Genomic DNA, 27,865 nt, shown 5'->3' with positions numbered 1-27,865 from the left:
TAGAGGGCAGAGGCTGCACAAAGGGGATCATTGTTGCCTGCAGATGCCCGTCAGTGGTGCAGTCGCCCTTTGAAGACTCTCCAATCGCAGCGCATAGCGCGACCGACGGAGGGCGGGGCTTTGGTCTCCCCCCATCTCTGCTCCGAGCCCCGCTCTGGCACCGTGTCCCATTGACTAGACGGCGACTAACCGAGCAGCACACTCCACCACCGCCGTCTCTGGACTCCACTCCACCACCGCCACCACAGCGCGCAGGTGATGACTGGGAGCTCGGGTGTTCCGAGAGTGATGCGCGCCTCCAGGAGGTCACAGCCCGGACAGGTATGAGACCTGTGGCGCTCCTGGATGAAGCACCAGCAGATGTTTAGTGGATCCCAGTGTGGATGTAGCTCCATATTCTCCACCAGCAGCAGGCCTGGCCCAGTTCGGCTCCACATGGATGTATGGATGCCTCTGTAGGAACTGGACTCATGGAAGCTGGTGAGCATGCCTGCCGGTCTGAGCCCACACCTCTCCGGGAGCCTCTCCTCCTGACACAGCCTCTCCACTCGGACATCCCCTGGTCGCTTCGGGTCCCCCTCGCCATGAGGACGGCCACTCGGTGATTCGGTGCCTCTGCACGCCTGCACGGACCGGAGACCCGCCCCCCCCTCTCCCCTCTTTTGGATCGTGCTTTTGTTGGCTATACACAGGATTTATCTGCTTTCTTTGTGTCAGAGGGCTTAACGCAGAGTGCAGCGGAGCGGGGGCTTTGCTTCACCCGCCGGTGCGCCCAGCTGCTCTCTTTGTGGCCGGTCGGGCCGTGATGGCGCAGGACCGCCCGCCAGAGAACGGCTTCACCCCGCTGGAGCACCCGGTGCCCCGGCTGCTGCCGCACATCGACGGCTCGGTGCTGCCGTCCCTGGGGGGCTTCGGGAAACACCAGAAGCAGCTCGTGGTTCTGACCTGGATACCGGCATTGTTCATCGGCTTTAGCCAGTTTTCGGATTATTTCCTCCTGGCACAGCCCAATGGCACGTGCGTGCAGCCCTTCGCCAACCATAGTAACTGGACCGCGACTGTCCCGCCGGTCACCCTCACCACCACCACCACCGTGGCCGGTAACAGCAGCGGCAGCACCGGGGAGGGACCCGGCGACAGCAGCGCTCTGCTGTGCGCCTGCAAGGAGTGGAAGCTGGAGCTGCAGACGGGACTTAGTCAAAATGTGGTTACCAAGGTAACGAGTGAGCACCAGATAGAACCAGTGTGTTATCTATCTGTTCACCATCATCATCATCCTCACCACCCAGTATCTTCATCATCACTGAGCAGAGCCTCGAACACACACAGCTGATTGACAAGTTACCCACTGACCTCAATATGAGAGGATGTGTGTGTGTGCGCGCGCGCGTGTGTGTGAGAGTGTGTGTTTGAGTTGAGCTCAGAGAAAGAAGCAGCTGATGACTAAAGCTGTGCTGTGGGATGCACAGTGTGTGCGTGTTGGACACTCAACTTGTTTTACTGGGGGCCACTTTTGCAGGGTGACATGAGGCCCGGGGCCAGTTAGTTTAAAAAATATATCATTATATCATAAAATGAATAAAAGGGCCCATAACTCATCTTTCTTTGAATTTCTCTATTTTCAAATTAAGTTACTTATTAACTAAGTGACCGGATGGACAAGCTAGTAAAATGGGGATTATTAGCAGAATTACAATTTTATGTTTTAAAATAAAGAATGATAATATTACTACACCTAACAAGTCTCACAACACAACTGGTCTCAGCGAGGCCAGCTAATCTTAGTCAGTCACCGTGGCCTGTAGAGAAAAAAAATGCTTCGCTGGGTGGAAATTTCAACATTATTTAACTCCACCACCAAAAAATAGTTCTGTAGTCTGAAACCCAAATGTTATGGTTCATCTAATTTAAAGGAACATTTACAGGTAAAATGAATTGCTAACTTTAGCTGCACAGAATAACTGCTAACTTTAGCTACACAGAACAACAGCCACCATTAGTTCCACAAGGACCAACTGCTAACTTTAGCTGCACAGAACAGCTACTAACTTTAGGTACACTGACCATGTGCTAACTTTAGTTACACAGAACAACAGCTAGCTTTAGCTACACTGCGCAACTGTTAATATTAGCTACACAAAAATCCAGTTAGCATGCAAACCTGTTAGTAATGCTACTACTGAAAAATATGTTGGGACTGTAGGTGGTGATGCTGGTCCTCAGTGTGGGTAAAAACACAAGCCCAAGAATAAGTTTGTCAGCTGAATTTAAAATTGAGTGAAATAGCATAACGTTACTATATAATTATATCTAGATGGAAATAACTGAACTAACTGAAGTTTGTAATAGCCATTTTTTTAAATGGTATATTGATAATTAAAGTGCAGCTGCCACACACCAGACAAGAGCAGCCAGGACGCTGTCAGGAAATATAAAGAACATTTTACCTCCACACTTGGTCAAGATGGTCGCAGCATTACAACCAACCAAACTGCTTTCAGCATCAAAAGACTCCAAGAAAGACTCCATTTTGAACTACTCCAAAAACTTGAATAATCTATCGAAATATGGTCTATACACCTTACATTTCAGGACATTTATTCAGTTGTCTGTAGTGGAATACACTTAAAAAATAATCCTTCAACACTGATGACATCACACCAAAAATTTGCAGGGCTGGACGGCCCACTGGCCGAAGCGGGCAACTGTCCCACGGCTGGAGAACTACAGTAGGGATGCATGAAAAATGAGTGTCCGTCCTGAATCGGATTCCGATATCTCACTGCAATGTGACACCGAGCACTGATCCGTCAAACCGACTGGACCACTGTTTCCAAAGTGCGTCCCCTGCTGTGACACAGTTAATGTAACAATTAGCAGAAACACTGGCATTCATGATGACACTGAGAAAGGAACTGTATTTAAGGTAGATCGTCAAGTTTGGCCAATATCCTGATCTGCTTCACAGGCATCGGTGCATCCTTGCCCAGAACTCCAGGGAAAAGCTCCAGTTCTACTATGTGTTACTAGTTTGTGCTAATTTAACTGTGAATATGTCTCATTAAGGCGCTGACATCTTCAAGACAGTCGTGCTGTTTCTTGGTATCCCATTATGAGAAGGGCTCCTGTCCAAAATCTAGTTTTAAAACTTTCATTGTTTCAGTTTCGGGCTTACATGGTGCATATTCTTGATATATCTGGCAAAGAAAAACTGTTTTACAGAGAGTGGAAGGAACAGGGCCTCCGGGACCCCTAGAAGGTTAATCCTGCCATGCACTTGTGCAAAATGGAAAACTTTAATATATAATCAAATTTAGACAAAAGAATTGTAAAGTGTTAAAGGGAAAGTTCACAGCAAAACCAAAATGTCACATTTTACCTGTAGTGCTGTTTATCAAACTAAACTGTCTTGATGTGAGTTGTCGAGTTTTGGAGATATCGGCCAATGTTCTCTCGAACACAGTGGAACTAAATGGCACTCGGCATGTGGTGCTCGAAGCACTAAAACAAAACTAAACACCAGTGTCTCCAGAAATCATGACCGTGTTAGTCAAGATAATCAACAGACGTGTTAATGAGCAGTTTTATGTAGGAACTATTTTCTTTCTACTGGAGCAAAACAGCTGTGTTAGTCTATATCGGGATCGGCAAATTTATTCAGTGAGATTTTTTTACAGAACATAATGCTGATTGTTTTTATTTACGTGTTTATTTATTAAGTTTTAAGTGTAAGTGTATTTTCTGCTTTTCTCTTCTCTGACATTAAATTGAATATTTTTGGGATGCAAACAAAATGAGACATTTGAGGACCCCTCATTGGTCACTAGGAGACAGTGATCAAAGTTTTTCAGTATTTTCTGACATTTTGTAGACCAAACAACTAATCGATTAATTGAGTAAATAATCAACATATTAATCAATAATGAAAATAATCGTTAGTTGCATGCTTTAAGTACTTCCATTATATCTGAGGGACTACATCTGATATCTCCACAACTTGGTAACTCTCACCAAAACTACCTATTTGGATAAATAGCACTATAGGTAAGAGGAAAAATGTGCATTTTTGATTTTTGGGTGAACTTTTCCTTTAAAATTTTATGGACCTGCATCAAAATACGATCACATAGCTCTGGCGCGTGTGCATGAATGATGTCTGTTTTCTCAGATAACGTTGGTGCTAATAGTCCGTACTTAATAAACCCACGCTGACTGCGTTCTCCACATCACCACCGGCCATTTCACAACCAAAACCATAAGTCATAACCAATAATCATCTCCTCTCTGCTCTCCTGCAGTCGGACGCTCAGTGGGGAGTTCTGTAAATCACTGTTAAACACCGGCGCTACTTTCACACACTGCTGAATCTCTCTGCCGGGCTCTCGTCGGCACTTTCAGGGTCGTGCACACGTACAGAGTACACATCGTGCTTCCACATGTGTCCTTGGCTGAGTTTCAGATGCTGAGAGCTGCAGTGGTGTGTTCACTGACCCATGGGACTTTAGAGGAAAGAGTGGAAAGCTATTGATTTCTGTTATTATAGACACGCGCCCACATTCACACACACTCGTGCTGCTTTCTCTCCCTCTCGAACACACAGGCTACATGCTTTCTCTTTTTTTCCCTTCAAGATGCACATTTCAATATTTCAGAAGCGTTTCGCAGCATGTTTGCACACTCATCAACCTTCATGAATTAACAAAACAGTGAGTCAGAGTTATGACAGAGTTCTGATGAGAGAAGCCCACATTTCTCATCGTTTCTGTGCAGCTTTTAGATAAAAAACACTCAGATGCTGATGTTTAATTCCCTTTCATCTTGTTTTGGGTGGTTTTCTCTTCAAAGTTGACTCCCTCCGTCTTTGTGTCTTGTTTCAGTGGAACCTGGTGTGTGACTCAGCCTGGAAGGTGCACATTGCCAAGTTCTCTTTGCTGGTGGGCTCCATATTTGGCTACCTAGTGATGGGTGTCATGGCTGACTGGTAAGCTGCCTCTTTAATGTCTGTTTCGTGCCTCCACACAACTTCTGTTGGTTAACCCTAAACGATCCATTCATCTAAGCTGCAAAAAACCCTTATTTTATCACTTGTACTGGTTATATCGTTTGAGTTTTCTTTGTTTTGAGACATCTGTTACCTTGATCTGATTGGTTGAAGTTAGCACATGATAGACGGTGATAGACAGATGGTTCATCCAATCACTTGTCAAGCACTTTTTGAAAGTGCTTGCCCTTTTCCAAACAGTTTTCCGAGAGCGACGAGTAACAAACCATCTGGCGCATCAGATCTGCCTACAATGGTGGTGACAGCGCTTTTGTTTGTGAGCTTTAAAACCTGATAAAATATATTCAAACTAAGAATTTACAATGATTTGAGTGAATCTGTACATTGGTACAGTGGTCTGCAGAGCCAAATGCTAACATCAGCATGCAACATCCTCACAATGACAAGCTAACAGGCTGTAGCAAGTTTGTTTCATCTTTGATTAGGTAATTACTCATCAGTGTTTGGTCATAGAAATCTCTGAACCCATCAGGAAACGGTCGATGTTTCAGGGCTTCTGGTGTAATCTTGACCCAGATAACAAATATCTGGACCAAGACTTCCTCTTCAGTGTGTTGGTCATTGTTTACAGTCCGATTAGCGACTTGTGATGCAAGAATAGAGTTGGAGGCTAATCTCTCTAAACAGATATCTGCATATGCACATAATGTTAAAGGGCTCATGAAAAGCCTTGTCAGATGGGTTCTGACATTGCATTTCGGCTGATGCATTCTGCCTCTTTTGATCTCCACACGGACTGTCAACTTGCATGCAACCAAAGCTTGCTCACATGTGATTGGGCAATACTGCACAGACTACTAATGGAAACCAGAACAAGTCTGATACTAAAATCTTGTCCCTAACCTGCAGATTCTGTGTTCATACACAGATATCTGTTTGTAGAGATAAAGCCATAAAGTCCGTCAAATGATCCCACCAGATTCATTAAAGTCAGAGAATCAACGTTTAGCTCTACATGTGGCGAAAGTCTGAAACCAACCCAATAGTTGCTGAGACATTTCACCCTGTATCAAACATTTTGTGCCAATCCATCTTGCAGATGTGGATATATTTAGCTGTACAAGGTCTGGAGGAGTTTTCTTACTGACGTTCCAGGAACAATGGGACTCATGCAAGAACATTTTTATATTCTCTTCCTAAATCTCTTGTACTTTTTCCTGTATTGAGCATTTAAAGTCCGATTCACCAAGCTCTCTTGACTGCACTAAGTCGTTATAAATCGCTTGTTTCAAGCTGATTAATTCAACCTGTTCATGAGGACGTGCGTGTTCCTGGGATATCAACATTAGCATAATAAAAGCCACTAAAATGTAAATGTCAGTCTCCCTGTTCCCCTCCATGTGTGGTCAAGTACCCGAGAAAAAAATTCAAGTATGAGAAAATTGGCGAATGCCAAAAAAATCTCTCAAATCACTTGAACATACCACTCTAGAACAAAGCTGTAGGTTCTCATGAGGTTCCTGCATGAGGCCCAATTTAATGCACAGACTTTATTGTTAACGTGGACAGTTTTGGACGATTTACTGTAATACTTTGAGAAAGAGTTGTTCCTGTAAAAACTATCCAGGAGTCACCAGGATGTTGTTGTTTTAACACAAAAATGTTGTTATTAAATGACTAAAATTACAGTTTTTTTAAAAAAAAAAGCTGTGAGCGCCATAAGCGATGTCTCACAATACAGACATTCAAAACGAAATCTATCTGCATGGGTAAGTGATAAAATGCATTTAAATAGGCTGAACTGACCCTTTAAGTCTGTCGTCCGTTATGTTCATTGTGGTCACGTCTGCAGCCTACGAGCCACCTGAGCTGCCTCGTGGGAAAAAAAGTCCCCGCATTGTGTCCGGGATCAGTAACTATGGAAACAATGTAAAGAAATGTGCGGGCCATGAAGGCCTCCGCTCTGACCTGACCCATTGACTCAATGACCCCCCCTCCCGAAACCAGGAAGTCCAGCGAGTCTGAAGGAAACAATGACTGAACGGCCTCTTTCACCCGGCTGCACATTAAAAGCCTAATTTCTCAGTTTTTGTGACAGTTTACTGCATCTTTCTCTCTCTCCCCCTGCTTGTCTCTGTCTCTCAGGTTTGGTCGACACCCGGTGTTGATCCTCTCGGTGCTCTTCATGCTGGTGTTTGGTCTGAGTGTTGCCTTCTCTGTAAACGTCACCATGTTCAGCACCTTGCGCTTCTTTGAGGGTTTCTGCTTGGCGGGCCTCGCTCTCTCCCTCTATGTGCTCAGTAAGTACACACTTTCACTTCCTCGTCCCTGTCTGCTGTTTTATTTCGGTTCTCCACCTCCTGTATTTCCTCGCTCATCCTCCAGCCTTTATTATGTTTATTTAATCATCAGTACCTGAGTAGTATGGATTCCTGGAGGGAACGTATAGGGAAAAAAAAAATCTTATATATCTTCTCATAACATTTGTGGGAAATATTTTGCTTACGTCCCACAACAGTTATCCCTGCAAACTGACAAGAAATCACCAGAAAAATCATCAGAAAAACCCTGAATTTTTTATGAAGTGATTCTGGGGTAGAGCTGAACAATTGCAATTATTTTGACTGATATTGCAATTGCGATATTAGAGGAAAGGATCATTTTTACATCATTAATTCTCATTTTCATTGAAAAACACATTTAAATGATTATGGTGTGTTAATTTTTTCAGGGATCTGTACTAAACAAGGATGTTTTCTGAAGTCTAGTTCAGTGTTTCCCGCACTTTTTTTTTCTGGGGACCCACTTTTTAAAAAGGATGAACCATCGTAACCCAATTTAGGCCCTAACAATAAAACTTTGGAAGAGAATTTGTGCATAAATTAACATTCCTGACCATTTTTACTGCCATTTCCGCACCATCTTGTATTATCTTGATGCATTTTACAGAAATCACACCAGTTTTAATGCCTCATAAATGAGAAACAAATTTATTTGGGCTAAATTAACAAGCCATCTTATTATTTTTTATTTCCCCTCATCAGGGAAAAATATAGGACATTTAGCCTGCTTCATAAATGAGACAAAATCAATGGATTCTGGCAGAGTTAACAGGCTCTCAGTTTTTCCTCTCATCAGTAAAACAATTTAAAATTTTTAAATCTTAAATTTGCTGAATATCGTCCACTACTTACTTAGTGACCCAAATAAAATGTCCTGTGACCCACCTGTGGGTTATGACTGGTCTAGAGGATGATGTGTTGGCCAGGACACCTCTGCAACACCTTTAACAAATATTGTGCGCCCTGTGATTTGAAACTTGCAGTAGACCATATTTTTGATCAATCTTAGTCTAGAATACCTTCTTCTACTTTTTAAAAATTATCTCTCAAGGTCCTCAGATTCCACATCAGATTGTACAGACTTAAATAAACATCTTCATTTGGTACAGTATCCTGCAAAAAAAACAAAAAACACACAACATAGTCATTTTAACATATTTTTTCAATCAGAATAATCTATCTTTAGGTGTTTTCTTTAGGTGCCATGTTGATTACATACCAAATTACACAACTCATTTAAGAATTCACCATTATCTACTTTAATTCTTAAAGTTTGTGGTGCAAATTGGTGGTGAGACGCGGCAATTTTGTGAGAGAACACAAAGAAAGTCTGTTTTTTTCCCTCCTCTTCCGAACTATTTCATCTCGATGGCCCTCGTGTTGCTCTGCAGAATAGCCCGTGGCCAAGGTGTTCTTAATGACACCAAACTGGCTGACAGCGTTTTCATTTCTCACTCCCCCGCCCTCCCCACTGCATTCCCCACTGTCCCCTGTCCCCGCTGCCATCCCCCTCTGTTTCTCATCCTCTGCAGGCCTCTTCTCTTTCAGTTCAGCGGGAGATTAGTCATACATTATGCGTGAGGCGAGGGCAGACTTTGAGCTTGGGCGACGGGGCGGGTTTTTGTCCCTCTCGGCGGGGGTTCCTGATAAATCTCCGCTGAACTGCTTCTAAAAACAAACAAACAAAATGGACGCCTCCGAGCCGTCTGCCGAGAGACTCTGGAGGGTTTAATGTGTCATGTATACAAACAAACACAAATAAGGTTGTCTTTCGTCCAAGCGCAGGTCACAGGGAGTTGTGAATGTAAGATTAATATCCATCTTCTATTATCGGTCTAAGATTAAGTATAAGTACGATTGGTGTCATGAGGTTATATTGAGATTAATGTTATTTAGGGCTGCACTTAAGGATTATTTTCATCTTTGAGTAATCGCTTAGTGGTTTGGTCCATAAGATGTCAGAAAAAATGTGAAAAATGTTGAACACTCTTCTCCAGAGCCCAAGCTGACGTCTTCAAATGTTCAAAATGTGTCCAAAACACAAAGATATTCAGTTTATTGTAACAGAAAGCTAAATAAACCAGAAAATAATCACATTTGAGGAAGTGAAATCAGAGAATATGGACATTTTTATCAAAAAATGACTCAAAACAATTATTTGATTATCAGAATAGTTGGCTATTAATTTAATGATCAATTAATTATTAATTATTCATCACAGTTATAATGTTATTTATCACCACCAGAAATTGGGTCATTGCAGAGAGTAAGATTTACAATAAATAATGTTACGGCCAGGGCCGAGGCTTACGTCCAACATCCATTGATCTATTATTCTTTCATCATCTCTTGATTCAGTTCAATAACATTTTTTGCTAAATTTAAGCCGTCTCCAGACTGCCAGGAATAACGTTTCATTGAGGGATGCTAAATTTATTTTTGTTTGTCAGCTTAAAAGTAGTCAAATTTCATTGCATGTAGTCTAAAAATGACTTTTTCTGCCTCATTTCTATCTATTTCTTTAATGGCTACTAATGACAATCTCAACTCTGTATCACTGCAGTTAAAAGATGCTCTCTGTGGTCAATAAAGCACTTCAGTCTATCCGTTAAATTAGCTTTTAATTACTTGGGACAACACGAGGCATTCAGGTCTGTCGACTTCTGTTTTGGGCTGTACAATCTGAGGATAAACCTGCCCTTTAAATATCAATTAGTTTCTATAAATCTGAACTTCTGGCCTGTTTTGTATGTATTAAACAAGATAGATTTGCTGGTACAAGCGTCTACATGAATAGATTTAGATAAAATAGTGCAGTTGCTTGTTGCTGAGGTCATTCCAGAGTCTTTTTCATTTTTCTCTTTCTGTTTAAAGCAGCCAGTCAGTTTGTATTATTAAGAACCGAGTCGGGTATTTCAGAGCTTCCAGAAAAAACTGATTCTCTCAGTAATATTGGAAACTTCATCTTGACATGAGTGCATTTAAATCTCAGGTCAGGCAGTGTGAGCTGGCAAAGCTCTTTTTTATTTAAATTTCAGTTCCTCCCATGGTGCTAAAAACTCACGCTTTTATGCACTTGACTTTTCCGTAGATCTGGTGTCTCTGCTGTTCGCTCATTCACGTCAAGCTTTACTCATTTTTTGTCTTGTTAACAAAAGTACCTGTAATGGAAATCAATTTTTCTATATTTCACTTGTTTGTGTGCTCAGTGACGGATGACAATGGGATAAGAAACTCTGTGTGTGTGAGTTTGCTGTTGGTGTGAGAGAACAGATTGTATGCATGCACTTTGAAGTGCAACAAAAAAGGTGTTTGTGCGTGAGGTGTGTTGGTTGTGTGAGGTGTAGATGAATACAGTAGGAGGAACAGTCGGCTCGCTGCCACAGAATGACTCGCTTTGAAGTAAACTCACATAATGACGGCAGATAATAGACACTGCCATCCCATTAACAGTAGAAAACATGTAGAATAACAGCTAACCATGAAGCCTCCAACAAACACTGTACCGATGCAGGTGAGCAAATGCAGCCCAGTTTGCACAGACTGATGGACACTGAATATGAATTTTCTCATTACTGTACCTCGTTTCTGCTCGCATTGTTTGCCAAGAGAGGTACAACAGTCACCCTGCAGGAGAGAAACAGAGCAGTCGATCAGTTTTTTTTTGGCAGTGACACGTTGTTTCGCTGTGTTGCCGCTGTAGAACAGTACATTGGTTTTGAAATGGAAAAAATACTCTGAGGATGAATTGTTGACCTCCAGCTTTAATTTGAAGGTGCTGAATTTGTTTCCTGTATTTTTCCTGGCCAAAAATAAACATGAATATGTACCTTTTAGGGACGATAACAATTAATCTATGATCGATTCATCTGTATGTTATCTGATATACAAGTATATACATTAAATATACGTTAAATATTCAGACCTTTATGTCTTTTTGTCTTTATATGTTTCAGTTAAGGAAAGTACTTATAATTTGTAACCCTAGTGCCTCTCCTGTCTTATTTTGTGGAGAGGTTAACTTGAAATTATATAACTGTTGTCAAACTGGGTGCGTAATATCATTCACTTGCTTTCGGCCAAGACTTTAGGATTCCCTCTTCAGGTTTTCCCTGGTTCGTGCTGCTTAGCAACCACCCACAAATACCCAAGCAGCCAAGTGCACCCTCCTCACAGCACATCCAGTTTGTAGTTGAGATAATTCAGTTGAGGAATGGACGAGGAACGGCTGATTATCGAGGTGGAGAAACATAAAGAGCTCTATCACTTGACTTAACTCTGTGACTGTTCTTGCCTTCTAGTTGTTGTATGAGTTGTTTCTGTTGGTTCTGAATTGGGTCGATTGAAGTGCTGCATCACACTTGCTGCATACATATTGCTGCCGTGCTGCATGTGCTGTTAAATAGTCTTTAGCTGTTCACATCGACACAAAATAAAGTGATCCAAGATGTGTTTACATGCCCCAAAGCATTTAATCAGAGTATAACTCTTTGATATGAGCAAAGTGGTCCCACCTGCTGTGAAGCGTCTAATCTGCCAGAAGTACAACAGATGAAGAGGTGGTTCTGACTTAATACAATTTTCAAGACAGAAGCAGGTCATATCTGGGGAACAATATTTGCATGTCTGCAGCACACACCTCTCTTGTGGTCTTTAGCAGCCACAGATCAAGTTTTGTTTTTCTAACGCCATGTTTCTGTCCATTCACATTAACCATTATTTCTGCCGGGTAATAATAAGACTGCACTCACTGAGCGTACAGGACATGGTACTCCCAGTCTGTCTTCCATCCAAGTACTAACCCCCTCTATATGCAAAAAACATGCAGCCACCTTATTTTCATTTGCAAAGACCAAATCTTTTGCTGTTTTTAACTGCCCACTGGTAGCCAGCATGCTGGGACAAACAGGCAAAAATGTTTTTTACACAAAGAAACAAATAACTTAAAACATTTGCCAAATTTACAAGAAGATCCATATAAAAAAATTGTACAACTCACAAAAGTGAGTGATTTTTTAAGAAAGTCTGGTTTACTGTAGTTGTAACATTTGACACGTTTACTCTCAATAAAGTGTTGTCTTCTTTCGTAAATTTAGTGTAAATCACTTCAAATAGTGTGTTGAAACACGTAACTGCTAAAGTTGTCCGATAAGACTGGAGATATACTCGCCATTTTACCACATATTTGCATATGTGTAAATGTAGCATTAGTTTCTGAGCATGTGCGCAACTATTCCTCCAAATGGACCACTGGATAAGAGGAGTGCATATGCAGATGTGTACTGAAAAGCAAGCATATCTCTGGCCTAAGAGGCACTTCAGACACTGCCTCAAAGTCTGACTCACTTTTTCTAGAAGGAAGGAAACAACTTAATGTTTTACATTTAATGCAGAATTTACAAGAAGGCACAAATGATTAAGATTTTTGACATAACAGTTTCACAGTGTTTATGAATTTTCTCCTCACTCAACAACTGTGGGTTTTTAAATAGAGTCTGGGATATTTTGGTTACTAGCTCAGTGGTGAAATCAGTTGAAACAGGCTGTGTGTTCACAAGCATCTGCTGCTTATCTTAGCAGGTAGAAGAGCCCAACCATGTCATTTGCATCACAGTTAACCAAATGCTGTACTCACAGGATGTCAGTTGAGTAAACAGTGTCCTCCAAATGTGATCACAGTGCGTCCTCAATCTGTCTCGGGGGCATTCACATCTGTACTGAGAGGTGTCCACTTGTGATCGGATTAGCCCTGATGCACGTTAACACCAGGTGTGAACAGGTTCTTACAGCAGCTTCTATGATCAGGAGGGTTCAGGGTTTTGTGGTTGGAAGATCTGGGCAGAGATCTGGGAATGTGGCAGCTTCCCGAAAAACTAGTCCTGCAGGGCAAGAAACACGATCAAACAGATGATCACACAGGTTGTAAACAAACCAGCAGTTTGGTGCTTATTAGGATGAGAAAACACTTTCCCAAATGTCCATTTTAAACATCCATCACGGTTAACAAATCAACCACGAGGTTTTGACCCACTGTACTTACCGTAGTTGTGTGCTCACATAGGGATTTTCCATCTGGTCTTCAGCAGGTGAAACACATGATGGACTGAGGTCATGTGAATGACTTGGCATGTTACTGTTTGGCCTTAAAAAAGCCTTGGTTTCTTTGTCTGCATTACCCCTTTTACACTGGACAAAAGACCCAGCAACACTAACACACTAACATTAGGCTTTTGTTTTCAGTGGGAAAGGGTACAAATGACGGGTCGCATAACTCTGCAGCGGTCACGGGTATTTATCAGCTCCAGCAGTTATTTATCAGCAGTGACGTAAACAACGCGTTCATTTTCTCCCCCTTTTTCTTGCCTCCGTCAGTAACTTCTGTGATTCTTTTGCCTTGTTTTCATACACATGCACTGCTTGGTGTGACTCAATTTGAATCGGTGTGTCACCTCGGCACAGCAGAGTTTGCACCTGATTGAAGGTGTGTATTTAACCGATGACCACTCGTATTTAGTCAAGCAGATGAACAGTGCATAAACATCTTATTATCTATAAATTCTTCGCAATAAAAGTCACTTGTTATCTAAAAGCTTTTACTGTGACGGCAACATCAGGAAATGTTGGGTTGTAATAAGCAGTAACTTAACAAGAGTCCGGCAGATACCTGAAAGCACAAACAATGACACAGCAAACAGACTGAACTTCAAACCACAGAGATTCAGTCAGAAGCTACAAAACTACTGAGAGCTGATCAGATGGACTTTTATAAACGCCTTCCTCTCTGCTCTCCTGCATACGCATGAATTCAGTCTCAGTTTTCCAGTGCATATCAGGAAAAAACTGAAAGGCAAACATGCCTACTGACAATGGAAAAAAGGGCAATCACCTACTTTAGTGGGTTTAGCCACATGTAAAAACTCACATGTATGCTAATTTTTGTGTTAAGTATCATTATCCTGCTGCACTGCGATGGAATAGGGGGACTTTGTACAAAAAAAGATTTTTACACCCATTATGGACGTTACCACCCTCAAATTAAAGCTGAAAAGCAGAACTTTAGTCTCAGAGTCATGATTTCATTTCAAATCAAACATGCAGAAAGACAGAGCCAAAACACATCACTGACCTAGAACTGTTCTGCAATGTAGAGTAACACCACAGGGACATATTAGGTCTGTTAGAGCTGCTGAGGCTGCAGCGGGAAGCAGATCAGACAAACACAAGAATATGCATGCATGTAGCAAACATATACTGTATTATGGATGATTTTATGGTAAGTATGCGTGCGTATGTGCTGTGGTTGCACTGTTCCATCTGTATTATCGTGCCTCATCTCCCAACAGACAGACTCTTTCCGCCTGCCTTTTCTTCCCCTCCTTTCACCCTGTCACTATAAAAGCAGCACTGAATTTCTATTTCTAAATCCAGCAGCTTTCCTGCCCTTTCCATTTTCACTCCATGCTTCCCTCGACTCTCCTCTGCCCCATTCATCCCGTCCTCCTCCTCCTGCTCTCCCTCTCTCACTACCATTTTATTACTACCAGCACTCTCTTTCCTCTCTTTCTCATTTTCTCGAGGCTCATTTGAAATCTCTCATCGTTCGGTTATCTCTCTGCAGCACGCAGCGCATAATAAACTCCACTGGAACTGCCAGCAGAAGCTTTAGTTTGCTCTGCTAATGTAAGTGTGCTGATGTGTGTGTATTTGTGTGTTTTGTGCATATTTGGTTGTTGCACCAATTCTGCACGGGGTTTATTAGTTTGTAATTTAGCACCTACCTCAGGGTCGTCCTCTGGGAGCTGTAAGGAAAGAGCTTCTGTCTTCTTGTTGCCTTTACTTGTTTTTCCTCTATGTTTGAAGACAACATACTGTAATTCCATCTTATTATCATGGCTGTCCATCATTCAAACTTACGTGGACAGTATTATGTTAATACAAATGTTGTTTAGGCAAGAAAGAATTTAAAGACAAACCTTTAAGGAATACTTCCCCGAAAATCAAAATACTCACCTCCTGTTGTTTTGAACGGCGGCTCCTTCACAGCGGAGAGCAGATGCAGTCAGCTTAGAGTTACAGCAGTTACAATGGCAACTCAAAGTCATGGCAAAAAAAAAGCATCAAACATGCATTGAAACTTTTAAAACTACTGCTGCAGCATGATCCATACGCTCATTATGTTCCCAACAATCACGGCTTCAGCAAAAAAATTACTTCCTGAGGAGCTTCAGAGCTCTGAGGGGGCAACAGTGAGACACAGAGGTAGTGTATTTAGTTCTTTAATTGTGGAGAAACTGCAGCCCCTTTTCCATACACGTGCTTACTTGGCTCGACTCACTTTTAACGATAATGATACACGCTTGTCTTGAGTCAAGCTGATGTAAAATGGTGGATACACATTTCACACCCTATAAATTCTTCAGTCGGGAATGTTGGGTGGGGTTGGGCGATATGTTAAAATTTTCCAACCGACCACTGTCAGCCCATCCACTGGCGGTTGGCGATATCTTCGTCATAAAACACACTTCATTCAAACTCATCATAAAAACATGTAAAACCAGAGCAGCGGTTGTCGTGCTGCAGACCATTACATTAGCAAAATAATATGACAAAAATCGGCCCAAAAACCAACCAGTGATTGATTCAGCCCATCGTCAATGGACAATATATTCATTCAGTCAGCCAACCTTACTGTTGGGCGTTCATCAGTCGAAACAGTAACAAGATGTCTATAAAGCTGAAAGCGACATGAAACAATAAAATAAAGCAAATACCTTAAAAAACAAACAGCGACGCAGGAGAGAAACTTCAAACCACAGAGATTCACTTAGAAGCTACAAATGTATTGAGGCCTGAACACACTGAGACTTTAAAGAAATGCTCTCTACCTGCTCTCCAGCACAGACCGGAGTTGAGTCTCGCAACACACACTTGTTTGAGGGAAACAGGGGAGGTCATCATGGGGTAGTGAGACATCATCACAATTCGCTTGGGGGCGAGTCAGGCGTGCTTTGGCAATATTCCGGAGAAGATCTATGCCGGGAACAACTCAGCACAGCTCGGAGCGAAATAACTGGTGATGGAAATGCAAATTAGCAGATCATGGTTTGACTGCCAAAAGAGCCAATAGAAAAAACCATATGAGTGCCTGGACTTCAGGCTGATTTATAGTTGCAGTAGGCTCTGAGCAGAGCCTATATCACAGACTACACAAGGGTCCTGCACAGTTGTGAGCATTTATGCTTGTCTGCTGTTGTGTCTTCTTCATTCTGCAATTACACTGACAGTATAGAATTCATAGTCACAAACTGATCTACCAGGAAAGTGCACTTGCGAATATTTGACTGACAACTGCAGCAGCTCAACTTGCCTGATGCTGTTACAGTCCGGTGACAGTTCAGCTATTTTCAGCAGTTTTGCTGGAGCCCTCTGCACTGATAGACTGGTTTTATTCAAATCAAAAAAAGGGGATGTAATTTATTCAGTCTGAATGCAGTCTTAAGACATGACAGCCAATAGGCTTGACTCAAACTTCAAAGCGAAAACATTGGTAAAATCCTGGGAAAATAAAAAGGCAGGCTTTGCCAAATGCTGTCAGAGCTGTCACCACTCAGAGATTTAAAAGACTTGCAATTTACTTGCAATTTCCTCATAAAGACTGTTCAGATACATATTTGACTTGAACTTGCTGGAAAAGAACAGACTTGAGAACAAGACTAACAATTGCAGATGAGTGAATAGCATTCAAGGAGTCTTTTGAAAAGTTTTTATAGCTGTTTTCTCTCAAAATTGTGTCAACATTAGAATTCATTGTACATGATGTGAATCCTAGATGAATAGAGCTGCCTGAGTAAGCTACAAAATTTTCAGAGCCACTTTTCAAGGACAACAGGGAGTCAGCATTCGGTATTCAAAAGATAGAGTTTCAGCGAAGGAGGTTTGCATAACCCCAAAGGAATTAGGCTGCAGTTGCTTTTACACCAGCAAGACAAGGTTAATATGTATGCCTCTTCCTCTTTGTCTCGGCTCCTCAGAGACTTGTAGGTAATGACAAAAACATGCAGTATACTGTGTGTGTGTCTGTGTGTGTGTGTGTGTGTGTTTATGAGCTGTGAGGATGACTGCTGCTGACTCAGCTGGGGAGAAGGACTGTCCTGTCATGCTGTGCCCTTGTCAAGCCTTCTGTTTCCCATCCCTTCCCCTCTATGAACTCATCCACCCTGAGGCAGCAACAGAAGATTATTTTCATTAATAATTCATTTTGTTTAGTCTGAAAAATGTCAGAAAATAGCAAAAAATGCTCATCACAAATTTCCGGACCCTGAGGCATCATCTTCAATTAGCTTCTTTTTTTTTCATTCTGACGATCGGTCCAAATCTCAGAGGTTTCAGTTTACCGTTTAGATACAACAGAGAAAAGCTGCAGTTACTCACATTTGATAAGATGGAACTGGCTCGGGTTTTCTATTTTTATCCAAGCTAGCAGAATAACTCGAGGGATGGCAGTGTCGATCTGTAGGTCAGTCGGTCAGTCTACCGCTTCAGTAAAGACAGAAATATCTTAACATCTGTAAGATGAACTGACAATGGTGTTCCCATCAGGATGATTTGTGATGAATGATGTGATGTCTTCATATTGCTAGTTTTGTTGCCTAAACAGGCTGCAAAGCCTCAAATTGATGAAGTTGTTTTGCAATGTTGCATAAAAAGTGACTTCAACAATTAATGAATTAACAAAACAGTTGCTTTCAGTTGACCAACTAATTGCCAACTTTTATATGGATGGATTTTTTTATATGGAGGATTTGTTCCAGGTGGACGATAAAGCCCTTGGTTTCCTCTTCTCCACGTGTCACCATCCTAAAAAATGTTTTTACACCAGAAATGAACTGAAACATGGTTCAGTTTCATCTGAGACCACCTCCTTCTGCTGGACCAAGGTTTGACTGATTGGTCCGGACCGTGGTCCAGAGGAGGTTTCAGACCTGAAAAGTCTCAAAGTTCTGTGGGTCAAATAATCAATAAATAGACTAGGCTAATTATTTCATCAACACTGCATTTCTCCCTCTCTCTCAAATCTCTTTACCATTTCTATACATCCACATCACACACACAGACACACACACACACACACACAGACACAGACTCACTCTCACTCTGAACTCCTGCTGTTAGTGAGCCAATTGTCTCTGCACTCTGTTCTCATGCCCCAGGCAAGGTTAGCAAGGGAGCAGCAGGCAACAGACAGTGAGTGTGTGTGGTGGTGCTGTCACCCATTTGTCATCAAAGATTACTCTGGCCATTAGATCAGCTGCTTTTTGTTGCCCTCGCTTTGTTTTTTAGCCTGCCTTTTCTTCCATTATAGTTTTTGTTTTCCACACCCTCTGCAACTGCTCACTTTCAGATGTAAAGACAGTGCAGGAGTGGGTTGGTGAAAGGAGGAGGAGGAGGAGGAGGGAGGAGGGAGAGAAAGAGGGTAAGGAGGGTGGGTAGAGGTGGGGGATGGGGGCTTTACAAAGGGTGAGGGAGCCACTTGAGCCTTGATGAGCAAAAGGGAAGAGTGGGCAGGAGTGGGGGGGTGCGGGAGGATCAGCCCACGGAGGGGGGGGCAGTGAGATAATCAGCACAAGGAGAGCCATTCTCCCACTCAGCTGGAACAAAAGGTCCTTGCCAGCGTGTGTGTGTGCCTCTCTCTGTGTGTGTGTGCATGTGTGTGTTAATATCCCGGTAGAGTCAGGGGATCAGAAACCTCCCCAGAGAGTTGGGGAGTGGTTTTTGTTTTGCAAGGTAGATTTAGGGATGCATTACCTCTGCCAAGGTACAGTTGATTTCTCCAGTCTGTGTGTGTGTGTGTGTGTGTGTGTGTGTGTGTGTGTGTGTGTGTGTGTGTGTGTCTCTCTCTGTCTGATCTATGCCTATTGGCTGCTGTGAACAGGGGTACAGTACCACAGAGACACAGCGCCGTGTTGTTTGTCAGACAGATGGGGAGCAAGCAGCGGTAGAAAGTAACTAAACACAGACCATGTAAACAAGCACAGTACTGAGCAATGATTTTGAGGTACTTGTAATAAAAGTTCCTTGTTATTTTGTTTACTAAAACCTTTTATTATGAAGCAGCAAAATCTGCAAAGGTTTGTTTTTCATCGGCAGTAACTTAACACAGCTCGTATTAGCTGAAAGTGACATGAAACTGAAGAAAAAAACAGCAGATACCTGAAAGTACAAACAGCGACGCAGCACAGAAACTAAACTTCAAACCACAGAGATTCAGTTAGAAGCTACTAAAGTACTCAGAGCTGAAGACACAGACACTTAAAAAAACTCCTCTCTGCTCTCTTGTACAGACATGAATTGAGTCTCAGCTTTCTATCGCACATCAGAAAAAAGACAGAAAGGCAACTCAGCTAGTGGCAGCTAGTGGCAAAGGGAAAAGGATCAGTTTTTGTTGGTTTAATGGCATAAAAAAACCAACACAAGCCAAAAAACAGTTTATATGGGCTAATTTTTGTGTAAAAAAAAAAAAACTCATGTTTTTTGTCCTGTTGGATCATAACAAACCAGAACTGTTCTTTAAGTAAAAATTTGAACATTATTTTTTTTTATATTGCTGTATAACAACTTTTACTCAAACAAAAGGTCTAAATACTTTTTACGCCGGTGGCTGACAGACAGACAGTATCTGTCTGTCTCCAGGGTGAAGAGAGAGAAGCAGACAGGCAGGTTAAGGATTATGGGTCAGTGTAATTTCCTTCATCTGTTTTGGTTCCTGCAGGGAGGGCTTTTGGAGACATTAACTCTAAAACTCTCTGTCTGGGGCTGAAGAGAACAGAGATGAAGGGATTTCCAGTAATACCTTTATTTTTTTCTCCCTCAGCCTCCCTGCCTTGTGTTATAACTGAATCATATTCCTGTGAAAATCTTTCTTTTTTTTTTCTTTCCTTGCCTCCACCTCTCTCCATGTGTTTCTCTCTCTTTGCCTCCCTCTTTCTGCTCTTTATTATCATTCCTCCGGTGATTCCAGTGGTGAACAGAGGGACTTTCTCGTGTCCTTTGGGGGGAAGAGTAATTTGTATTCTGGCCCTCTCTTCCTACTTTCCCCTCTCCCTCCTGCTCCCTTTCTTCCCCCTCTTTCGCTTCTTCTTCACAATAAGAAGTGACGGTACATGACGCCAGGTTAGTGAGTCCCCCCCCGCCCTCCTCCTCCTTCCCTTCTCACCCACCCTCAATGGTCACCTTCAAAAAGACCTTGCCATATGGACCAAGCCATCTGGACTGTACCACGTACAGGCAGTAGGGGAGGGGATGGGAGCCCAGTCGGAGGGAAATTAAGCAAAAACTCTGAGCGAGCAGCTGAAAAGCTTAGACATGCAGTCCATCCTGAGTTTATAAAGAGGTCTGGTGTTAAACTAGTGTGTTCTCAGGGGAAAAATCAGTAATAGGAGTCCTCAATAATTCAGGGAGGAAATTCAATACTGAACCCACCATTAAACAAACACACACATCAAACTCTTTCCTGGCCATTAAGGCTGCTGTCTAGTTTATAATAGTAATCACAAGCACAGACACGTCCACACTCATACAGCTCATACATAATTTACGTGTCTCTACTTGTGCACCAACAACTGAAACTAAATCTTCCTCTTTCTTTCCTCTCTCCGCCTCATTATTTTAGGGATCGAGCTTTGTTTGCCAGGCTGGCGTTTCTCCATGACCATGGTGGCCAGTTTTGTGATGGTGGGCGGGCAGCTACTCATGCCAGGGGTGGCCGCTCTGTGCCGCAATTGGCCGGACCGCGATGACTGGCAGGTCCTGCAGATTGTCATAATCAGCCCTTTCGTTCTGATGCTGCCCTACGTCTGGTGAGTCCCACCCTCTGAGGAATTCCACAGCGGGGGTGTGTGTGTGCAGATTCTTCTCGCGCTGAGCCAGGCGATGGCTTGTACAGTACACACACTGAGCACACTCTGCTGCTACCAACAAACAATACTCTCTTTCTCCTGTCGTTTGTCTTCTTCCCCCCTTCTGTTTCTTCTTCTTGCCTTCACAACATATTCTGTTCTCATCCGTCTTTGTCTCCACGTCCTTCCCATCCCATCCCTCTCCTTCTCTCTCTCCATGCAGGATTTTTCCCGAGTCGTTGCGCTGGTTGCTGGCCACCCAGCACTACAGGCGGTCCAAAGCCATGATGCTGTGCATCGCCAGGAAGAACCAGGTTGACATGACAACTGAACCGAGCGGAGTCCTTGCAGGTGAGGAAGATTTCAGGAGGGACATTAAACACGAGGAATGATCAAAATCCATTTTGCTATAAATGTATACTTTCTTTTGCTTTCATTTCATTATGCAAATTATTTTAATTCATCATCTATGTTATGTTGCAGCTGCTTCTTGGTGTGTGATGAAATGAACATGCAACGAACACAAAGACACTGACTCAAATACAAAGACTCCTTTTCATGTGGCAAACATTGAAGTAGAAGCATTTCACAAGTCTTCATATGATGAAATGCAATTGCAACCAGACATACACAAGTACATAGTCCTTTAGATCTTTGATTTCTCATCGAAGATCAATTAAGTCCTTGACAATTATTTTCATTACAGTTCAACCTGTCAGTTACTTTTGTGATTCACCATTTCATTATAAAACACCAAAAAATAGCAGAAAATGCCCATCACAACAATGTCACGTCTTCAAATGACCTGTTTTGTCTGATCAACACAACAAAATCCAAAAATATTCAATTTACAAAACAATTTTGGCATTCTTCCATGATATGAATGAATAGATGATCATTAAAGCTGAAAATTAATTGTCTTGCAACTGTGCAGTCCTTAAATATGTAGCAATTGTGCATCAAAAAATGAGAACTATGGTTCAGATAGTGAGTTAGAGCCATAAACAGTATATTTAATAGGTTGAAATATCCTATTTAATATACAGTCTATGGTAGAAGTTAGTTGTTTCACCCTCGCCTCCTCCTTCCCAGGCACAAGGAAGCTCAGGCAGGTTGCAGGAACACTGCAAGAGCACAGGACGCAGGCAACATTATAATTTGACAATAACAAGCGAGCATTAGTCCTCCACTTTGAGTTGTCCATCAATGTAAAGATAAGCCGTTATCCTGAAAACAAAAGCCCACTGCACACTGGAGCTGAAATTCAGTCACTGCCTGCCAGACTCCATTAACATCTGGCTCAGTTTAATTGTTACAGACACCTACTCCTTCTGAAAGATTATTAATGATTTCTGACAACTCATAAACAGACACTCATTCAGGGAATAATCGGCATTAATTTGAACTCTAAAAACAGTTATCCTGGCCTGAAATGGATTTCACCCAAACATGTTGCCTTGATCACTGATGACATATCATGGTCAGTCAAAAAAGTTGATAATTAATTGTCTTGCCAGTGTGCAGTCCTAAAAGAAGTGACATGTTGGTGATTTCCTTCACTTAGATTTCTCCTCTCTCTGCTACCAACACCTCCTCCCCTGCCTGGGTGATTGATTCATTGTTTCTGCCTCTCCCAGCAGCCAAGCAGACAGATAGATGATAAGAGTGGGCAAAGGGATGTGCTATATCTATCTGAAGGTCCCACAGCACATTACCTTGTCTGTGCTAAAGGTCCCTTAGCGGCCGGTCTCTCATTACCTTCTGAAAGGAAAGGTCTCAAGGTGTGCGTTTCATGTTTCCTACCAGAGCTGGAGCAGGAGCTGCACAAGAAACCCCAGAGGACCTGCATTGTCAAGATGATGAGCACCAGGAACCTGTGGAAAAACATTGTGGTGCTGTGTGTCAACTCGTAAGTGTGTCGCGTTTGTGGCTGGGCTTGTACAGTTCCTTTTCTAATCAAAGCCAACATCCGTTGTGTTGAGAGAGCATGATTTACACATGAGCTCGTCCCCCACAGAGAGATGAGGACATGTATGTGAGCGTAAAGCTCGCTCGCCCCGTGGCGGACGCATGTTTCAGGTGCCGCCTCCCTGTCCGCTTCCTGATTGGTTTGTTTGTGTGTTGTTTGTGCAGGCTGACAGGTTACGGGATCCACCACTGCTTCGCCCGCAGTATGATGGACCCAGAGGCCCAGCCCACTGCTCTGTGCCACACGGACTATTACACCATGGCTGGCATCGCCGTGGCAACCTGCCTGGCACTTTGCCCCGCGGTGGGGTTGATGGGTCGACGTGGAGGGCTGCTCACCTTCATGATCATCACAGCCCTGGCATCACTACTACAGCTGGGTTTACTCAACTGTGAGTAATCACACAAGAACGGCTTTTTTCATTGCAAAGGCAAATTTGAACTTGAAATTGAACATTACACATTAAACGTAGTCAATAGGATTTTTCCGAGCTGTTCCTAAATGCATCATTATGTCAAATACAAATCTTCTGGGTTGGTGAAATGTCCCAAGTTCAGCAAAACAATGAGAGAAAATAAGGAAATACAGACAGGGAGCAGAGTCTCTGCAGATACAGTCACCACCACACACCTCTAGTGATGACTGAAAGGGATTATGGTTACATTTTTATACATTGCTTTTTGAGGAAAATGTTGCAGATTATACCTTTAACTGTTGATAGTTTAAAGCAGGGCTGAACAATATCATTTTTGTTTGCACGATGGATTTTTAAAAAATAATTCTATTATTATGATGACTGATTATTAATTATAATTATCAGTTCTAGAGCTACAACAATTAACTGAATAATTGATTATTAATCAATGATTAAATTAATAAAATTACTATTTTGATAATTGATTAGTTGTTTGAGTCATTTTAGAAAAAAAATCAAAATAGTTTGATTATAGCTTCTTAAATGTGATTATTGGTTGGACTTTGGGAAACACTGATTGATATTTTTCACTATTTTTCAGACATTTTATGGTCCAAACAATTAATCAGTTCATAAGGAAAATAATCAATACTGATAATGAAAATGTTAAAGGAAAGACAAGATTGTGACAAGATTAATTAATTGATTAATGGAGAAAATAATCAACAGATTAATCAACAATGAAAATAATCGTTAGTTGCAGTCTTTAACCCTGTATACTTCACTTAATTGGCATATTGAGAAGTTATGATTTGAAAACTGCTGTCCAGGGAAAAGTTCATCAAAAGTGCAAATCATAAAAATCTGCTCAGAAAGTAAAGAAAAACTGACAAACACTGCGAAACAGAAAGTTGAAATTCAACAGCAGACTGCATGACATCCTCATGTCATTAAACGTACAGACTGCAGTTCAGCTCTCAGTCTAATAGGAGCCTCCCTCATTCATCCTTTTTTGACCTACATATGCAGCACAGAAGTCATTATTTCAGGCTTCAGTGGTGAGCTGCTCAGAGTTCTCCTGAAGGCTTTTTTTTTTTCATTCTGCTTGTTCTGAGTCAGCACTGAGCTGCCCTTTGTGCTTACTAATGACATCTTCTCCTCTCCTCTACCCTCCAATGCTCACTAATGGAATCCAGTGATTGGGAAGTACAGCCTTCGCCATGACACAGGTACAGCTGCAGTGTGGTGATTTGTCATATAAATATACATATGATTCATTAAATTCACGTGGAGCTGATGATATACTGTACTGTAGTCTAATTTAAGGTCGCTGTGCCGTATTCTTAACGTTGCATTATCTGTTGTTAGTGTTTCTGGTGTGCTCACGTTGTCTTGTCCTCCTCCTGTGGACAGTTCTGCGAGACACTCTGAACAGGAAATTCTCGGTGGCCTTCTCCATCATCGGCATGTTCTCCTCTCACGCAGTCAGCGTACTCAGCATATTCTTTTGTGCAGAAATCACTCCGACTGTCATCAGGTGAGCCTGGAGGGTCATAAAGCACATGTGAAAATATGAAAATTCAGTCATTATCTACCCACCCTCATGCCCATTGAAGGTTGGGTTTAGTTTTTCAGTCCACAAAATACTGCTGGAGTTTCACAGGAAAGCGGTGTTGCAGAATCTCCCAAACAATGGAAGTGAATGGTGACCAGTTTGCAAATGTTAAAGAAAAAAAAAATAAAAATGCTGCTCGTCTGGTGTAATTCAAGTCTCCTAAAGGTCCAACATGCTGTTTGCACACCGTCACACCACACACACAGTTAAGATGGTGATGTGCACATCAATGTGCCTCCAAGCTAAGGATCTACAGTGAAGATTGAGGCTACAAACATAATGTAAATAAAATCTTATCAGTCAACTTGGCAGGGCGGGGCTTTAGGAGACTTACATTACATACAATACAATGCAGTGATTTCTTGTGTGCCAACTGTAAAACCAGAATACTTTGACAATAACTGTACAGTGAATACTGTACTGCTAGATGTTCTGTTCTGATCTGTTGGGATGAATGGAATCTATGGAGACACTGTTGTTCTCATGTTACTGGCTCCACCTTGTGGTTTAGTTTTGACTGACAGGTGAGTATGGACTTAATTTCCATAAAGGGTTCAGTATGCTTCAACTGACGCGGTTTGTATGAGGCATTGTCCAAAAGTAAAGGTGAGAAGAGAATAAAATGAAGAAAATGAGACAAGATGAGACAGCGCTGACAAACTGTAACTATATCAACATGCAATATTGCTGACAAAAAATACAAAACTAAAATGTTTAAAAGGTAAGAATTATGCCAAATTCAATATTTTTGCTTCAAAATTAGACAAAATATTATAGCCTTTTTTTCAGTTCAGCAGTTTTGTGTCCTGTGCATGCGCCATATCGAGACCACATGTACGGCACACAGTGAGCACAGTCAGAACTCAAAGTAACTTATATTGCCTGCTTTAATGAAAGCAAGTTTAAGTTAACAATGACAACAACAGGGCTCATAAAAAAGAAACAAGGTGATATTTGGGCCCATTTTCATTGCAGTGAGGCTCAACAAAAAACAGGCAATTTTTAAAAGAATGGAACTAATAAAAAATGTTTAATCGTTAATGCAATTTTTTCAAGCAAAAGGGAAAAGAAAAATGCTTTGGGTTTTAGACTGACATAACGAGACATCTAAAGACATCACCTTAGACTTGGGACAGACATTTTTCACCATTTTCTGATATTTTATAGACATTGCAGCCTTGGATTAAACATGACAATTAACTTTAGTTTTTGTTATTATTCAATAACTGCTGATAAATAAAGCAGTTTGTACAAGGGCGAGTAAATAAATACTTTAGGCAAGTAGATTTTTGAAAAAAATAAACATCGAAACATTCATTTGAAGCATACTGATGCCTTAAGAGCTTTTAGACGAGCCCGACTATCTTGGTGATGGATGTACAACACTTCCTCTCTGTCCCTGCAGGGGTGGAGGTCTGGGACTGGTCCTGGCCAGCGCCGGCTTCGGCATGCTCACCGCACCCATCATGGAGCTCCACAACCAGAAGGGCTACTTCCTGCATCACGTGATCTTCGCCTGCTGCACCTTGCTGTGCATCATCTGCCTGCTGCTGCTGCCGGAGCCGCGGGGCCAGCCGCTGCCGGAGAGCCTGGCCGACGGAGAGACCTTCACCCGTCAGACCCTGCTCCACCCGGGAGAGCAGCACCTCCTTCTCGCCAAGAGTGACGGGGACTACTCCCGCGTCCACGACACGCCGCTGCACCTCTCAGCCACTGGGGGCGCCACAGTGGCAGTAGCCACCGCTCTGGCAGCGGTACCTGCCTCATACGCCCTGGCGACCGGTGGCGAAGTGATCGGAAATCGTGCCATAGCCAATGGGGTGTGAGCATCATAGCAATAGTCTACTACAGTGCTATTAACTGCTCGAGCATTAACCTGACTGAACGGTCAGAAAAGAAAACTTTTAAGGGAAAAAAGACTCGTTCGGATGAACCAGATGAACTCTTGTAACAGTGAGGTTAGAGATGGTGACGATAGTAAATCTGTGTAGTTTGTAGTGACGATGATTCATTCAGGAGTTGCCAAAAAAAAATATTGTACTTTGGACTAAGTTTATCTGAAGTCAGTGTGTGTTCAATAATACGAAAGTCTTCAGTGGTGTTGGTGATTATCTTGCACTGCCGTCCGCTCTCTGGAGAATGTGCAGACGCAGGCGAGTGAAGAGACAAAGTAGAGCAGACCAGCTTTCAATAATGTGCGCTCTGTGAGTTTTCTGTTTGTAGTTTTGACTCATTGACAGAGGATTTCACTGCATCTTATAATTCTTTATAAGTTATTTTGCACTAAATGTCAGAGACACAATCAAGTGTTTGTGATTTTCAGCCAACACATTGGAGATCCAGGGATTGGCTAAACCACTACCACTCTTTGCATGAAAGGGCACAAATATTTTACATGTTTTTTCTTCTTATTTGTGGTCCCTCTACTAGAAGTCCAATGTGGCACTTTATCCTCAGAGGTGAGGTCAGTGTAGACACTGATTTTTAAAGGGACGGTTCACCCCAAAATCAAAAATAGATCAGTATTTTCCCCTGGCTTGTTGTGTTATTTATCTGTCTAGATGTTTTGTTGTGAGTTGCAGAGTTTTGGAGATATCAGCCACAGAGATGTCTGTCTTCTCTCCAAA

The 27,865-nt window shown here is 42.1% G+C and overlaps 1 protein-coding gene across 1 annotated transcript; it reads left to right on the top strand.

The window, feature by feature from the left end:
* The first annotated feature begins 158 nt into the window (after window positions 1-158).
* On the top strand, window positions 159-27,865 carry slc22a23b (solute carrier family 22 member 23b). Its single transcript, XM_084723504.1, has 10 exons — window positions 159-1,216; window positions 4,878-4,981; window positions 7,148-7,302; window positions 21,014-21,200; window positions 21,463-21,590; window positions 23,046-23,148; window positions 23,373-23,599; window positions 24,820-24,852; window positions 25,037-25,160; window positions 26,644-27,865. Exons 1-10 carry the CDS (start codon window positions 806-808, stop codon window positions 27,062-27,064), a joined length of 1,893 nt encoding a protein of 630 aa, XP_084579630.1. The 5' UTR covers window positions 159-805; the 3' UTR covers window positions 27,065-27,865.

This window comes from Lutjanus erythropterus, chromosome 7, assembly GCF_056507025.1.
Source record: "Lutjanus erythropterus isolate fLutEry1 chromosome 7, fLutEry1.hap2, whole genome shotgun sequence".
Classification (NCBI taxonomy): Eukaryota; Metazoa; Chordata; class Actinopteri; order Lutjaniformes; family Lutjanidae; genus Lutjanus; species Lutjanus erythropterus.
Note: the sequence above shows the minus strand (reverse complement) of the source record. Positions and strands in the feature narration are given on the sequence as shown.

What these genes read in the sequence shown, in the direction of transcription:
- slc22a23b (XM_084723504.1), top strand. Translation starts at nt 806, where the DNA reads ATGGCGCAGGACCGCCCGCCAGAGAACGGCTTCACCCCGCTGGAGCAC. An exon ending in GTGGTGCTGTGTGTCAACTC is followed by an intron (nt 23,149 to 23,372) that starts GTAAGTGTGTCG and finishes TTGTTTGTGCAG; the next exon opens with GCTGACAGGTTACGGGATCC. An exon ending in ATCACTCCGACTGTCATCAG is followed by an intron (nt 25,161 to 26,643) that starts GTGAGCCTGGAG and finishes CTGTCCCTGCAG; the next exon opens with GGGTGGAGGTCTGGGACTGG.